The sequence below is a fragment of the Corylus avellana genome, chromosome ca3 (assembly GCF_901000735.1).
Source record: "Corylus avellana chromosome ca3, CavTom2PMs-1.0".
NCBI lineage: Eukaryota > Viridiplantae > Streptophyta > Magnoliopsida > Fagales > Betulaceae > Corylus > Corylus avellana.
Genome location: NC_081543.1, coordinates 39,534,196 through 39,551,046, shown reverse-complemented (window position 1 = coordinate 39,551,046; position 16,851 = coordinate 39,534,196). Strand labels below are relative to the sequence as shown.

At 35.4% G+C, this 16,851-nt stretch overlaps 2 protein-coding genes across 5 annotated transcripts; both read right to left on the bottom strand.

Annotated features, from left to right (window-relative positions):
- Positions 1 to 383: 383 nt before the first annotated feature.
- On the bottom strand, positions 384 to 6,421 carry LOC132174723 (phosphatidylinositol/phosphatidylcholine transfer protein SFH13-like). 3 transcript variants are annotated; one of them, XM_059586371.1, is made up of 15 exons: positions 6,088 to 6,421; positions 4,964 to 5,089; positions 4,464 to 4,767; positions 4,238 to 4,337; positions 3,670 to 3,936; positions 3,229 to 3,306; positions 3,050 to 3,154; positions 2,917 to 2,966; positions 2,738 to 2,837; positions 2,454 to 2,552; positions 2,242 to 2,355; positions 1,996 to 2,158; positions 1,096 to 1,481; positions 931 to 1,005; positions 384 to 840 (listed from the first exon to the last, which is right to left on the bottom strand). In XM_059586371.1, the coding sequence occupies exons 2-15, from the start codon at positions 4,968 to 4,970 to the stop codon at positions 820 to 822; spliced, it is 1,869 nt and encodes a 622-aa protein (XP_059442354.1). In that variant the 5' UTR covers positions 4,971 to 5,089; positions 6,088 to 6,421; the 3' UTR covers positions 384 to 819. The 3 variants fall into 3 exon arrangements, with proteins under 3 accessions (XP_059442354.1, XP_059442357.1, XP_059442355.1); XM_059586374.1 differs by having other exon boundaries at positions 4,964 to 5,084; XM_059586372.1 differs by lacking the exon at positions 6,088 to 6,421 and adding an exon at positions 5,299 to 5,812.
- A 5,464-nt stretch (positions 6,422 to 11,885) lies between these two features.
- Positions 11,886 to 16,102, bottom strand: LOC132173907 (ubiquitin-conjugating enzyme E2-17 kDa). 2 transcript variants are annotated; one of them, XM_059585577.1, is made up of 5 exons: positions 15,960 to 16,102; positions 15,268 to 15,374; positions 14,070 to 14,197; positions 12,513 to 12,617; positions 11,886 to 12,244 (listed from the first exon to the last, which is right to left on the bottom strand). In XM_059585577.1, the coding sequence occupies exons 2-5, from the start codon at positions 15,335 to 15,337 to the stop codon at positions 12,101 to 12,103; spliced, it is 447 nt and encodes a 148-aa protein (XP_059441560.1). In that variant the 5' UTR covers positions 15,338 to 15,374; positions 15,960 to 16,102; the 3' UTR covers positions 11,886 to 12,100. The 2 variants fall into 2 exon arrangements, with proteins under 2 accessions (XP_059441560.1, XP_059441561.1); XM_059585578.1 differs by having other exon boundaries at positions 15,964 to 16,102.
- Between the last annotated feature and the right edge of the window lie 749 nt (positions 16,103 to 16,851).

The window sequence follows — 16,851 nt, the reverse complement described above, 5'->3', positions numbered from 1 at the left end:
ATTGTGAACTAAAATCAGACCAAAACTCTTTATCAAGCTCAATTTTACTCTCCTTTATCTATTATATAAACAAAACTAACCAGCACGTCAACAATCTTGTTACATTAGTTGTTAGCATTCTATTAGGACGGTTAAAAAAAAAAAAAAAAAAAAATCAGAATTTAAATGAAATATAATAAAAGGGCACCTGACCCCACCATGCTCATATAAAAGTTCAAGCACCCGAACTCTTTTACACGAACTATACCCATTGCATATGCAATCAATAGCTCTCATTGTACCGGATTACCATATGAAAATCTAAGCCCCGTTACTTGTTAATGCTTCTTCTTTTTGTTTCTCTATAGCATTTTAACAAACACATACATGGCATTGGAGGCACGTTTAAATACATAATTGAACAAGTACAAAAGTCCAATCCCACTTGATATTTATATTTATTTGGTGGCATTGGAGGCACGTTTAAAGGTGCTATTTAGGTTATCCCCGTGACACTGCTTTGCCTCCTCGTAAAGGCATCAGTGTATTCAGTTTAGAGGAAATAATTGGAAGAAAAAAAAAATGCTGTAAGATAAATATTTCATCAACTTTTTCTTCTCTACATTGTTCCAAAGCCGATGGTGAATAACCCATACAGCTCGTCTGTAAATTATGTCAAGTGCTCGCTACTCACCATAGGAGAGACAACGAGATTAAAAAAGACAAAAGATTTCTTCCCGGCGCCTCTACCAAGTATGTCCCGCTACCAACAATGCCCCCGAAATGGCGGCATGCACACGTAACTTTGTTCTGTTCTATTACGGTCAATCTTCCAGGTATTTAACAGAACAGTCTTCTTCGCTGCATCAAGGATACTCACAAGTTATAAACTCAGCTCATGGGAATATGATGGAAGCCAATTTAGTAACAAAATTTAACCCTGATACTTACATGGCATTTAGACTCGTGTAATTTCTCTAGCAACTCACCAATCTCTAGTTGCCTCGCAGCTGTTGAATGTAGTACCTGAAACAATAAGATGAATTGGAATACATCACCATCAGTTCATCAAAATCTCAATTCCACATGACTAAACCTCCGTAGAACAAAACATACTTTCTTTGTTTGTTCAAGGTCGGCCTCAACAGACTTGATCCTGTGCAAAGATTCCATAATCATCCGTTCCTTTTCCAAAGGAATTCCAACAGGTTTGCTGTTAAGTTCCTCAAATACCTTTTCCAGTCTATCAAGACGCTGTATGCATGGACCAATTCGATCTTCTTCACTCACAGCTTCAACAGCTGCTGAATGGTCATTAATGTTGTTTTCCAGTGAATTAGATGGATAAACATTATTCTGCCTTCTCCGGAATTCATATCGTAGAGTACGGAAAAATGCAACCAGTCTGACGAAGAAGGATATCAGTGCTCTTGCAACATATTGAAAATCACTTTTCTCAACGATTTCCTTAACATTGTTGAACCAACGCTTTACTGGAGTGCCTGACAAGAGACGGCAGTTTAAGAACAAGAGGGATAATAATCAAACGCTAAGCAAATATATGGTAATAACCTATATTAGCAATTGTCACGTCTATCAATAATCTTTTCAAAAATATTCCTAAATTACCGAATGAACCACAAACAATCTTTTATATTTTGGTGAAAAAGCCACCAAAAAACAGAATGAATAATAATTTATTTAATTTATTTTTATTTTAAAATATATATATAGCAAAACCCTCATACATTAAAAGTATACAAGATTAACAACCACCCTAAAGGTGTCTCAAACTTGAAAAGCTAACTATTGGAAGAGGAGAAATTAGGAACATAGATTATAGCCCAATCGAAGAGCGAACTCAAAAAAAAAGATTTTAAACGCTTGCAGTCCTCAAAGAGGCACGGATTCCTAGCCACAAACAATATGTTGTTAACATATCCTAGAGAAGAAAAGAAATGATTGTCATAATAGATTATATTAACAAGGACCAACATAAATTACATTAACAAGTACCTTCCAAACTTGATGTTCCCTCACGAGGAGCATTATCCATTTCATCAATTCTAAGGGGTCGATCCTCAGAATGTCCCTCAACTTGATCACTTCTCACAGCCTTCTCAACCAGAGAAAAATTATCATCACAACTGTAGTAGGCAATTGGATCTGATGCCTTGACCTGCATATCAATAGTAGAACACACACACATTAGATAAATAATAATCAACACAATCAACGTGAGCCACTGGTTTTAAAACTCACTTCTTCATGAACTGGGTCCAAACGAGGAACTGTGGAGCTCTGCCGTCCTGATGTAGAACAAGGATCATCAATATCTGACCCTGACTCTGCTGTTGATGTATCACTAAATCTTCCCTGGATTTAGAAGAAGAAGAAAAAGAGAATGAGCTATATAGGAGCAAGATATACTAATAATGCAACATCATACTTCTGCCAATGAAACTAAGACTTGCCTTCAGTGGACGTATCTTAGTATAAGCGTCAAATTTCTCCTGGTCCATAGAAACTCTGGTAATTTGCCTCACAAATTTTGCTTCCACATGATGTACGATCTAAACATGGGGAGCCAAAGTCAATAGAAATTTCATTCCTAAAAAAGATTTCATAGGCATGGACTATGGACTCAACATAAATCAGGCCGCAAACGATAATATATCACATAATGAAAAAAAAAATATATATATATATATATATATATATATATATATATATATATATATTGCAAGAAAAAGCTTGCCTTCATTATGTCAGGATTATTCCATGGGCCTTTGTTAGATCTAAGGCACCCTCCTTCTGTGGAACAAGTACATGAACCACCCAAGAAGTCTGGCAACTGACTGAAAGGAAAAGTGTCTAAGCAATTATTTAACAGATACTAACTTTTAAATGAGACAGAATGAACAGATGAAAGATTACTTTGAATCTATGACTTCCAGTAGTTTAGACAACGATTTGGGTTCCAGAACCTTCAATTTAAGAAGATCAATATAAAGTCAGTTGAGGCTGCATGAGAAATACAATAAGGTAGTCCTAACTATATCCCCATTACCTGTATCTTTGCAATAGTCTTTGCATCAAGAAATTTCTGTGCAGCAGGCCAAAGCATCTTTTTGAAGCCCGGACCAGCATTGACAATGTACATTCGATGTAAAGTCTGTAGATTTATGGTAATAATTACACACCAATACATTATTGGAAAATAAGATATCATTAGGGAGACTCCAGTACCTCGGGGTAGTAACTGTTGTCAATTTTTGTCATGGCAGCCAAGAGATTTGCAGCAGTCCGGGTGAAATTCTTAATGCCCTGTATTTAACATAATTGTCAATTGCCAGTTAAAATTATGCAGAGAAGCACTATGTAAGTTATACAAACAATCGGCTATTAGTAGAAGAAAATATTTTGAAGTTCCTATCAACAAGCATATAACGAGTCTTTTATTCTCGTCCCTGTTTATTGAAAGTGTGACCTAGTGCACCCAAATTATGATACAGGTGACAGGTGTACAAAGCACAAAATATGGATGTTAAACCTGACTGAACTCTTTAAAGTACATGCACAACAGGAAACAGCACCGATCTCCCTCAGTTAGCAAAAATTTGATAAATTTTCTCCATGACAGACCAAATTCAATTTGACAAAGGCATTCCCACGTAGAAGTCAACATACCAAGCCCTGGACATCCAGTATCGTTGTTGTCGAACAGATCCGCCTTTTTGCTGCAATTGAACAAGCAGGAAATTTCTCCTGTAAAGCCCTTTCAAACTCTTGTACATGGTACTTTAAGTAGCGATCTATCGTGGTGATGCGCATGAGCCTACTTGGATGAGCTTTCCCAAGCCTCTCGATGTAAACTGGCCTGCCTTCCTTGTCAACTCCATGGTACCCTTGGGGATAATACTGTAAGACTTCTTCCAGCTCTTGAAATTCAAAATCCTTCATTAATTAGCAGAATACAGGGTTAGCATCAGACAGGATGTACATAGTGAGCATAATGCAGTTGCGACATAGTATGGCCTAGTAAAACTCAGATGCAACTATATCATTTTCCCAAGTTCTTATCCTTTTTCTTTTGCCACCAAGTTATGACATTACCGAAAAATTTAGTTACAAGTTTCTAACACCCTTATATTATGCTTAGATTGAGAAAAAGACAGAAAAAGTTCCTCCCTAAAGCATTCTGTAGAACGAATCAACTGAGACTTATATGGCTGGTGTCATAATTTAATATCACTACCTCCATAATGGTGTCAGTTCCATATTCTTTTCTCCAATTGAGCATTTCTTCCCACATCGGGATTGTTTTTTCGATGTTAAAGTCCCTAGCTTTCAAAAACCTGCCAAAGATTAAAAAAAAAAAAAAAGGATTACAACTCAGTTTATTCATGTAAAAGGTGAAACCAGCCAACCAAAGCAGCCAGTATACTCATGTAGCACATTATACATTGAAAGATACAACTAACCTCAACAAAGTATGATAGTCGTCATGCCTGGGAGGCAACAAATCCCTGTCAACGAGTTTTTGACGCAATTCACAGACAGCACTCTCCTCCTTTGCATCCCGCACATCCTCGATTGCAACTTGCGGAACCCTGTAATCGATTTTCCTTTTCCCTCTTTTCTTAAGAGAATGGGTGAATTTATTTGAAGCACTTATTGCCTTCTTCTTGAGGTTCCCAATTTTTGATCGCCGTCTCTCATCTTCAGAATTCTCAAAATCTGATTTTCTCTCCCTATTTTCATCGTGAAACCCCAGTCCTTCTTGGCCTTCAATAGGAAAATTAAAGATTAGTAGTCAAAACAGCACTTGTATATCCACTTATCCACCACTACACATTATTCTAAAGCTTTAATCATCTTTACTCTTCATTTTTCCAACTAATCAACCATCATAAAAAGCCATCAAAATTAGCAAGCAAAAGCACATGGCATGTGTGTCCTAGAAACTGACTAGCAAGCATACCTGACATTTCAGACCACAGCAAAGGGAAGAGTTTCAAGCTTAGTCTTCAGAGGATTCAGAGAAACCCACAGCAAGCTCACGGGCATTGATGCAGCTCTAGCTCACGGGCATTGATGCAGCTCTACACTGTCAAGAACAGAAGGCAGCAACTAAGCATCCCAAATTCCAAATGCAAGATACCAAATATGTTGCACGTAAATGACAAAGCATAGCATCAAAATTATATATATAAAAGACTAAGTTCCTAATTCAGTAGGAGAAATAATTGTTGGTGACGAACTTTCTTCTATTAACGCAAATCCCCATATCGAAATATCTCTACACATCCAAAGTACCTAAATGGCAAATCAACAAATGCTTTTGGTTGTCGATAAGAAAACGACTAGAAGATGGAAGGAAGGAAGCAACTTTCTTGTGATGTGGTACTTTCCCTGTGTCTCCGAATACATAAAAAAAAAATTGCATTTTCCTGTAAACCTACAATTATTTTACTCCAAATTCTCCGAAAAATTAAACCTTTTCACAAGAAAAGCCAGAATTTTCACTTCTTCTCATCACTTTCGAGCAAACCAAATAAATTCTTTAACTTTCAACACTACTCCTATAAATCCTGAAAATCCAATAGATCTACCTCGACAAAATCCCAAAAAGAAATAAAATAAAATTCCAATCAGATATTCAATTCACCGCCTTTCATGGTTTTTCACTTCCTTATTCACCGACGAAATAATAAAAAACCAAAATACACCAAATTTCCAAAAGATTCAGAAGGAGAGCAGCTAAATTTTAGCTGAAACCTCATAAAGCAACTCAAAGTCTCAAAATTCAGCAAAAAATGAAATAAAAAAGACTCGCTGACAATAGCTCTGAAACTAATGCAACACAGTGACGCCGTTAAAAGAATTGAAAAAAAAAAAATTAAGCATTAATGGCAACAATCACCGATCACATTTATAGTAACGTTCTCCACAAACTTCAAAACGCATTAAATCTCATCAATGCAGATTAAAAACAACGCCTTAGATCTCACATTAAACTCGGCGTAGAGACAGAGCACCGCACGCATCCTTTACTTGGACCACAGATTAAAAATAAATAAATAAATAAAAACTGTGAAAACGCACCGTCAAAGAAAACTACAATCGGATAAATGGAGATCGCAAGCTCCTAGACTCTAGAGGAGCTATAAGACCGTTTTTCAAGAGCCGGAGAATCTCAGGGGAAAATATTCGAAATTCACCAGCACTTCAGAGTCGCATAAGCTCTCCGGGAAAATAAAGGAATTTTCTCGAGAAAAAAGAAAAAAAAAAAAAAGACGGTAGAGTTCTGTGAGCTCGAAGGAAACAAAGAGAGATCTGATTTTCGCTAAATATTCTCTCTCTCTCTCTCTCTCTTTTTCTCTTGTAATTAATTGATTTATATGATAGGTTGTTTGGGTTTCACTTTCTCTCTCTCTCCCAAACGATGTTGTGGAGAAGAAAGAAGGTTCCAGCGCCCCCCACGCCACTTTGCGTCGCTTATTAAGAATTTGGGTTACGTGTCATTTTCTGCTTTAAATTTTACTCCTAAACTTTCTACTCATAAATTGGACCAATTGTGACTTTACCCTCTATTTCGCAAAGTACCAAATTCCCGCATTTTATGTTCCTCCTAGTCCTACTGCTCTTTATTCTTAACCACCAAGCTACCAATTTTTTTTTTTTTGAGGTCACTTTGTATTTGTCATTGCAATTAATTTTTTTTTTTTTTTTTAAAAAAAGGTGGAATTTGAAAATATGATTTTTTATAACCATATATATATATTTTGTGCCACGCAATAATGTTCAAATTTAAAATATTTATTCTGATACCATATTAACTAACAAAATTTTTACAAATATTTCATAAGATTGACCTAACAATATCCAACAACTTTTTTAACAATTACTTATTAAAAACCGTTAGAATATATCACATCAACTTTGTGAAAATATTTATAAGAAATAATTAGTGTGGTATCTAACATTACTCTTTTAAATTTCAATTTGAATCGAAACAAAGCTAAACATTCAAATAAAGATATTTATTTGAATGTTTCAATTCTAATTGAAATTCAACAAAGCTATAAAACACACTCTTCTTTAAAATCTATATTTCAAACGTCATTGGAACTTATAAATTGCTCTTGAAACTAAAAAAGTGAAGAAGAAAGTGGTGGTTAAAAGGAGGAATGATTACTAGTTCGGTGCAGGCCCGAAGGAAATACGGGATGATGGTTGAGATGGGGCACCGGCGGAGCAAAAAGGAGTAGGCTAGCCCTATTAGGATTTAGGCTATTAGTTACTACCCATTTTTGACAGCATATATAGCTTAACCCACTAGGCTGGTCGTTGGCTCAAGATTGTCTATCATATCTCTCCCCTGAGTCCTCTCTAAATTTAGATTTGACTAAATATTTTACAACCAAAATCAATAATTGTGTCACCACTAATTAATTAAGTCTCGAATAAATGTTGAGTAGTTCATGAGTGAATTGAATAAAGGTTTTCTTAGATTTATTACTCAAATTTTTAATGACATGTACAATAAGTTGTTGAACATTCATATCCCCTTTCATAATTCTCCTCCTTATTCCCACGCTGCCGCCAGAATAGGTTGTCTGACCACTCTCACTTTTGTGGTTGGAGTTGGAGCTAGGTAGCATGAGCGGAAGTAACATTTTGTGTTGAAAAAAACATGGACATATCTAGGGAGTTAGTTGGTAGTTTGGTAGTTTGTTAGTAGGCATAGACCAACCACTCTGTCCATCACGTAACATTAAGGTACGCAATGCATGACAAACCTAACACCCAAGTGTATATATATATATATCATTCTTTTTAACATTTATTTTCTTTTATATTTGATTTGCAAGGATAATTTGTATTCATTAATTTTAAGTACTTTTATAATTCATCCTTCCAATTGAGTGTATGTTTTATCTAATTTACCAAATGTTTAAGAGTACTTAGAGAACTTTTTTTTTTTTTTTTTTTTTTTGTGTCGGTTTGGGAAAAACTTAAGAATAAAAGCAATTAAAGAAATTGATAAATGTGGGGGTCCCATCATAACACGCAAAGAAAACGTAAGGAAGGTGACATTTGAGTGAGATGTTGTTCATTAAGTCTATCTAATCATAATTTTACTTAATAAGAAGTGGTTGACACGGAAAAGGAATTACAGCTTGACGCGTTTCAAGCTTAAAATACACGTGGATGATAACTGGCAATTGCCAATATCGTTGCTGTTTGCCATGAAATGCTTCTAGAGAAAAACCATAATATATATATTTACATTAAAAACGACTAGCTTCTCATTCCCATGTCAACCGCCAAATTAAGAAAAACCTAAAAAAGAAAGATGCTTGCCTTATCTCCAAAATGATTGTCAAACTAGGAAATTGTCAAATATGAATCTCTCACTGTGGAATGTGGAAGTAGTCATCCAATACAGTGCATAAAAGTAAACCATTAGCGGTGGATCGACTTCACGTTTTAGTCAATGACGACGTATTATGTGGACACCGTACCGTATATAGCGTATAAAGTGGGTAATTATAATATATAGGCCAAACTTTGGCTAAGTTGCAGCCGAGGGGTCAAAATTAAGATGGCCATGTACAAAAAAAAAAAGCGATAAAGTAATTAAGCTGCTTTAATATATGCTCCAGAAATTAAAACATAATATTAATGAAAGCAATAGCTACACTTAATTAATTAATTTACTCAAATTTTCATAAATAACATTTTTTCTAAACCGTTGATTGCAAGTGAGAAGAGATTGAGAGCGGTAGAGTAGTGATCAGTAGGGGGAATGTAGAGTGTAGAAGGGCACACGAGGTCCAAGAAAACTGAAAAGCAAAGCGACTAAACATGGAAAGGGAGAGGCAGAGAGAAGAAAGAAGAAAGAAGAGAATAGTAGCGGAGGCTGAGGTGAGGCTCCATCGCTAGAAAAGTCTGTTTCAAAAGGACAAGAGATCGAGAGTGACACATCATCGGCAGAATAGCTATTTAAATTTGCATGCAGTTTCTAGTCACTTTCATTTCGTCTCCGTCTTCGTCTCTGTTCCTATTTAGACTTTTAGAGTGGGGGTGGGGTGTCTCTTTTTGTTTTTTTAAGTGCATGCTTGTGGTTGTCGTTGTGGTTGTGGTTTTGGTGTAGCATATTATTATTTGTATATATGTATATAGAATTAGTGTTGTGTCGGCACTGTCGATAGCCACCTCAAAAAAGAAGACAACATGTGTATTGTAGATTATATATATATATATAGTAGAAGAAGAGGATGGATATGGGTTGGAGGTTTCTTTTTCTTCTTTTGAGTGTTTCGAACCCCTGCAGTAACTCTTTTTTGAACCAAGGAAAAGCAAGGAAACCCCGTGATTCTCTGACTCTCACTGTCACCCTTATTTCGGGTTTTACCGTCGAGAGGGGAGAGAATGTACGTACGGTAATAAATGATATCTCTTCTCCCCTGGTTCCTGCCACTTATTAAAGAGTGATTAAAGAAAGAAAGAAACAGTGGGAGTGGGGAATTTGGTCAGAGAGAAAAAAGCAGGGACCATTGGGAATTTCATCTTTATTTAATTAATTGTTTTTTCTTTTTGTAGTCTTCGATATTTCCGACATTTGCTTTGGTTTTCGGAACTTCCCACATCAAATCAGGTCAACTATCATCTTAATATTTAATTAATAATCTTTTCTCTCTCAAAAAAAAAAAAAAAAGCTCCATTAATTCCACTCCCCCTTAATCGTTATTTATGGATGGATGCAAATGATTTTCTTTTTAAAGGTTACGTGGAAAATTAATAAAATTAGAAGCACCTAAATTAATGAAAGAATAATTAATTTGGTTTGCACATGATCTGTGAAGATGTACCTCGAAGCACGTACACGTTGGTACATCATCTTTTGTTATGACAAGATAGATGATAGATGATAGCTCATTAGCTCAGAATGCACATGGATCATACTTTTGAACTTTTTTTTTATCTTTCAAAGAAGAAAAGCTCATTCTTAACGGTGTGGTGCGTACGTTAAGGCGACGGAAGAGACGAGTAGGAGTAGGATAAGGGGAGAGAAGGAAAAGGTGAGAAGAGTCTTTGTTTCGTTGAAGTGAAGTATGGATAGGGTGGTTTGACTTCCACTGCAATTCATTAGGAGGGAAGGGTAGATTGGTTATTATCATGTTTCCCAATTTTTTTTAGTAATTTGAACAATAAATCTTCAAATCTTATGTTTGTTAAAAGGATTCTTTCTACAAAATTATCCTAACCAGCTTAATTATAATAATTATAATTATTGATTATTGGAATACGAAGAGGTGTTATCCAATGGAGTATAACTTATCTAAACATAAATGAACATATTGTAAAGACTAGAACTGTAAAAATATTTACCATATTGACAAATTGATGTAACGGTTCACATAATATTTATCACATTATATTCATTTTCATAAAATATGGACCGAAATGTCAATTTGTAAATAGTCATAAAATTCAAATATCCTAGATTAACTAGAACTTCCTTGCTAGTTGCTTCTAAAATTGCCTTTTAATTGAGAAGACTTTTAGCACGCAAGAATGATTAAGGCATGGAAATTTTTGGATTTAGAAATAGAACTTTACTAATCCCTCCTTAAAACCAAAAGCCATAGAGCAATATATCATGTAAGAAACATCAAAAAGAAAGGGACAAATGTTGGTAAGCAGGCCGAGTGCGTACTACAGGAAGTAAGTAAAGAAATAATGAGAAGGGCCAAAGAGTAGTGTTGGAATTATGCAGCCGATAATGTGGTTGAAAGGGACATGCTCCTAAGTTCCTTCTGCCCCCATCGTACGCCTCTCTCTCTCTCTCTCTCTCTCTCTCTCTCTCTCTGTTTTTTTTTACCCTTATACTAAATGGAGTAATAAATAACAGAGATTTAAACATGGATCCCACACCTGTTGGAGTTGCTGGAGAAGCATTAAAAGAACAAGATGGAAAAAAGGGGGGCAACCCCACAAGCAGATGCCATGCATGTGATAGAGAGAGAGAGAGAGAGAGATGCCCACCTTTCACCCCTCAATAAATAGGATAAATAACCGCAGCTTGGTGAATTGATCGTGTGCACATTCATTATTTGTGCTCAAGCTGTCACTTGCTGTCGGACTTTGTCCTCAGATATTTTACAGTTTTCCATGCCAGTTTGGGTTTAGGTAGCCTCTTCTCTTCTACTTAACGGTAAATCGTAAAATTTATGGCAGAAGAAGACAGCAAAGAAACAAATACAAGGACCAATGGACACAACACAAAGACAAATTAAACTAACGTACATGCCTATTGACCCACTTGCGTCCTTTAGCATTTACAGCCACACAAATTCTATAAAATCGCCATATCAAACAAAACATTTGACAGCAGAGCCCAATTGAAGCAAGAAGAAGCTCTGACAACACAAAGTGCCATCTCATGGCAAAGAAGAAGCAAAAACACAAAAACAAGGCACTCGTTCTGAAATGATTTCTGCATTTGATTTGGGCGATGGATGAGATCTACATTCTACGGGATATATAACAAACGTAAGCAGGTTCCCTTCCTATTTCCTGTTCGGATGGATTGTAGTCAAAGAGTTCCTTTGAGATCCACCTCTATTTTTGTGCATTATCAAAAATTAAGTGCGTAGAGAATGGACTACCAAAAATCATGGTACATATTTTAAAGCATCAATATCTCATCTCTGATTATGTCCAAGAATTGAACAGCAATTCACTCCATGCATATGTCAACCACGTACTCAGTACATGGCCTTTCCTCATCTAAATTCAACAATGCCAACAGGGCGGAAAGAATCTGGCTAGCAAATGTACGGATTTAAAGCCAAAAAACACACTCAATAAAATGCAAACCAGAAATGATAAAATGCAACACAAAAACATGATTTTGCCACCAAGTTCCATATAACTATGCCATGTCTTAAAGTCAGATGTCTCAGATTACTGAAACCCACATTAAATTTCTCCAAGACAGGAGACATCACAACAGACGAAACGCACGCGTTCTTTTAACCTTCAGATCAGCTTACATCTATTTATTTACTAGTAGGATGGTTTTAAGCATTGATGCAGCAGATGGGCCTTAGCCCATGGCATACTTCTGGGTCCAGGAGCGAGCTGTAGTCTCGTACTTCGCTCTGTCAGTCTTATACATGTGAGCTATCTCAGGCACCAAAGGATCATCTGGATTTGGATCCGTCAGCAGTGAGCATATAGAGAGAAGGACCTGCGAGAAACCATTGTTACAATAATGGCTCGTTACAAAATTAACCACAAATCTAAATATTTTCCAAGCACAAAAACAACCTAAATAATAGAGCTGCTTTAATACAACACCAAATTAAACCAAAACTCAGGCATGCTGTCACCAAGTCCAAGCCTAACCCGAAATTGAAGTCAACCATGCACAACTATTGCAAAAACCTACAAAATTGCATCTCATGTCCAACACTAAACAAGAAATATGGATGCCATGACTCAAAGAAGCACATTACCTTGGATATAGTAAGGGCAGGGCTCCACTGCTCTTTGAGGATGTCAAGACAGATACTACCATTGCTATTAATGTTGGGGTGGAAAACTTTTGTTCGGAAGGAAACCTGTCCAAGGCGTAAATAAGAGGTCATGTAAATGCATAAATACAATTGGCTAAAGGACCACACCTCATGATGCAAAGGTCACTCGTTTGAATCTCTCCCTCCCTTCCCCTTGGGCCACTCACTCATTCCCGGGAAAAAAAAAAAGGGGGAGCATAAACAAGCACAGCTAACGTACATCAATTCACCAACGACAACTAATGAAGGCTGAAAAAACTCACGTCCTACCAATCACATTCAAAATCATAACTAAAAAAAAACAAAAAAAAAGTAAGATGAATGTTTTGGTCAAGTCATCTTCTTTCTCACTTTTTTTTTTTTTTTTTTTTTTTCTCTCTTTTCTATTTGAGTCATAACTGATAATGTGATGGAACCCAGACTACACGTAGCTTCATGCAGTCCAGCAAATTGATAATCATGAAACCAAGCAAACTATTCGGATTAAAATGGACATATCTTTTGACTCCGATATCAAATAAAAGCATGCTTGGTGGCGTTAGAAAGCTTATTCAAAGGGCTACAATTTTGTATTTCACAAAAAGATTTCAATTCCAATGTTCACTACCTGCTGTCAACAAAAGATTTAGGAAGTTCGCTCAACATTGGCTTGAGAGAGATTGTGACTAATTGCAAGAAAGAAACTTCGCTTGACACTCGTGCAGTGTTCGCTCGCAAGTTTAAGACAATTCAACATAAAGGCTATTTTTGTAATTTTACTTTGTAAGGTTGAGACCCTAAACCTATTTAAACATAATAAGGGTGGCTTGGCCAACCAATTTTTGTTTAGTTATTTCTCAGTTCTATCAATAAAAATAAGTTTGAGAGGGTTTTGAGGTTTTCCCCCTATTCCCTATAATTCATAAAGTTTTTTAATTGTGAAGAATTGTGTTTGCAAATTCAGCTTCTCACTATGCCACACTTCATCATAATAACTTTCCAACTTCTAGAACCTGATGAGCTTACTAATATTTCATTCTTGCCAAGTGTCCAAAGTTACAGCAAGACAGGAGGATACCAGGCAATTCACACAACATGATAGGTATTTTGGCAAAAGGCATTTCCACTCTCAAGTGCCATGTGCAGTTCTTAAGTTACTAAGACAAAGAAAACAAGCAGCTAGATGACAGCCAAAAGCCTGTTCTTAAAACCAAAACATGCAAACTCGAGCTAAATTCACCCTCCACCTACTCAAATTCCTGGCAGTAGTATATACACTCTATACCCAGGAAAATCCTTCCAGTAGTTTTAGGTCCAACATTCAAGCCTTCTCTCTTCAGGTAAATAATGAAAATAGAGGAACTTTTCATTGATAAAAACACAAACAAACGATACACAATCCAAGTATTTCAAGTAGTGAAAACAATTACGTCACATATGAAGAAATGCACACACCAAGAAGAAATATGGTTTAAGGAATTAACTATATAAATCGAGAGACATGAGTGGAGCTTTTACCTTGGGTGGCTTGAATGGGTAATCTGGTGGGAAGTGAATGGATACAAGAAACACACCCCCAGCAAATGGGCTGTCTGATGGGCCCATAATTGTTGCTTGCCAGTGGAACATATCATCAGCCACAGGACCTGCAAACATGATAAACCTCTGAATTTCAAATTGTAACACTAATAACACATAAAATAATCACTAACCAAAACGAACCATCTAACCAGAAGAGAACCGGGTATTAGCCTTACTTATTGTTAAGATAACCACCAATGCAAACAAAAACAAAAAAGAGTGGAAGGCATTACCACTTTATGTTGATCATTTCTTAGTCAACACAAACATATTGTCGGATACCAAATCATTCACTAATACACAAACAGAGATGAGTGCACTCCAATTATTCCTCTAAGAGCATGCATAGTATTATCCTACAAATGTTATTACTACTTGCTTCTATTCATTACTTTAATTCAACTTCTATCAATCTTTTCCTCATGGTTATTGTAATATTTTCTGGGCTTAACTTAAATTATTAAATGGTCATACTTCTCATGTACTCTCAAATACGTGTTTATCACCCTTCACATCACAATAATGTGACTACCAAGAAAAAGTACTAGACACATACGAATTATTACTACACATATGCATTGGAGCTCCCTAAAATCACTTATAAAGTACAGTCTTGTCAGATAAGGAACTAATTTGAGACTTTAGACTTGGCACTTACGAACTCCTTTATAATCCAATCACTTCATACGGACAATTTATCTTCCCAATGTGAGACCAACTTTCTGGAGGGTTACAATCTCCCTCACTCAAATCCTTAACATCCTTGTCAGGATCCATGTCATGGAGTACTTTAGCGCCAAATAGTGTTACTAGGTTGTTTTGATATCATACCCACGAAAAGCATTAGCTACATGCGTGCTATTACTCCAAAATAACTAGTCAAGTTGCAATTGAAATTGCTTAAAATCACTTTAGAAGTTCAGTCTCGCTTAGTAAGAAACTAATGTGGGATTTCACTCATTAACTCCTTTATAATCCATCACCTACATGCATGTAATTCATATGTCCAATGTGAGATTAACTTTCTGGGGTGTTACAAATAAGAATAACACTCATGAAACCCTTTAATCCTGAAAGCAGAATTATGAGGATAGACACAATCAACCCAATTTGACAAGTGCGTATAATAACAAACCAGCACTGCATGAAGCAGGAGGGTCTCTCTGGAGATCCTTCAACTCCTTGTTGATCCTCTTCGAAGCCATCACAGAATTCCTGCAGTCTCAGAATCTTCACCGCAGCCTAAAATAAATAATAACAAAAAAAGCCCAAAATTACAACCCCATGAAATAAATGATTCCATAAGATACGCAAACAACATTGAAAAGGAATATAAATCTAACACCCATTACAAAATATAGCTTTTCATTCCCCTCAGCAAAGTGATGGCTATGATTTTGTTATTCATCCTAAAACAATTTGTTATTCTCAAAATCATCAACAAACAAACAAACAAACAAGATTAAAATATTAAAAATAAATAAATAATCTGAAATCGTTCGCAGGCACATGACGATCTAATCAGACAGGAATCAAACATATAAATATTATAAGAATATATTTTTATTAACATTATTTCGGTCAATTAAAAATCAACAATAAAGTAATTATAATAGTTGATTAATCCATAACATGTACTACCACTATCTTCGTCCTAGGAATGCGCAAGATTCTGAACCAACAAATCCATCGAAGAAGAAAATTTTTTTAAAAAAAAAAAAAAAAATCCCAAACAACTATCCAAACCCTAAAACTTTTTGGGGGAAAAAAAAAGTTGATTCATCCAAAATCGAATTGAGAGAGAGAGAGATGGAACGAGAAGCTTACTGACTTCTATCTATATAGATAGAGAGAGAAAGAGAGAGCCTCCGAGCGCCGATGTTGGTGTGCAGAGGTTGAGAGGTGGTGGTGGCGATGGGTATTTGGTCATATAAAAGGTAAGAGAGGGAAAGCGTTACTTTTGTGAAACTCTGGCGGTGAGTCCGCGCCACGTACGTGGGCTATCTGGCTCTCAATTTTCTTCTTTTTAATATTATTTTCTCTTTTTATTTATTATCTCGTCATTTTTTTTTTCTTGTTCTAATCTCCTCCTAACAACTTGAGAAAATTCCTAAATTAAAAAGAAAAACAAAATATATATATATATATATATATATATATATATATATATTATTGAATTAGTCTTGTGGTATGATGTCTCCTTAACATTTTTCTCTAAATCTTTATAAAATTATAAATTTACTCTAAAATATATATATATATATAAAAAAGATGGTTTGAGATGGGAGTGATTTGCAACAACTCATATATAGAAAAACGTTAGTTACATCTGCGTTATCACTCTAAAATGACCAATTAATTTAGAGATTTCTTAAAATTTATTATAAAGTCCAGTTTCACCTACACAATGTGAAACTTAGCACTCATAACTATTTTTATAAAAAATGTGGTTGTTTTTTGTTTGAAACCCTAAAAAAAAAATGTTCTATAAATTTTTTTTGTTTTGTTTTTAGGAGGATTTTGTGTTTGAATTGTTGTTAATGGTTTTATTTTGAGAAGAGAACATTAAAAAATAAATAAAACAAAAATTTTAACAAATGAATCTTATAAGTTTAAAAAAACTATGGATCAATTCATATTGTAGCTCTTTTTGTTTTTGTTTTTTTTTTTTTTTTAAGGAAAATCATTATTATCTCATTAATAGAGGAATCAAGAGCAT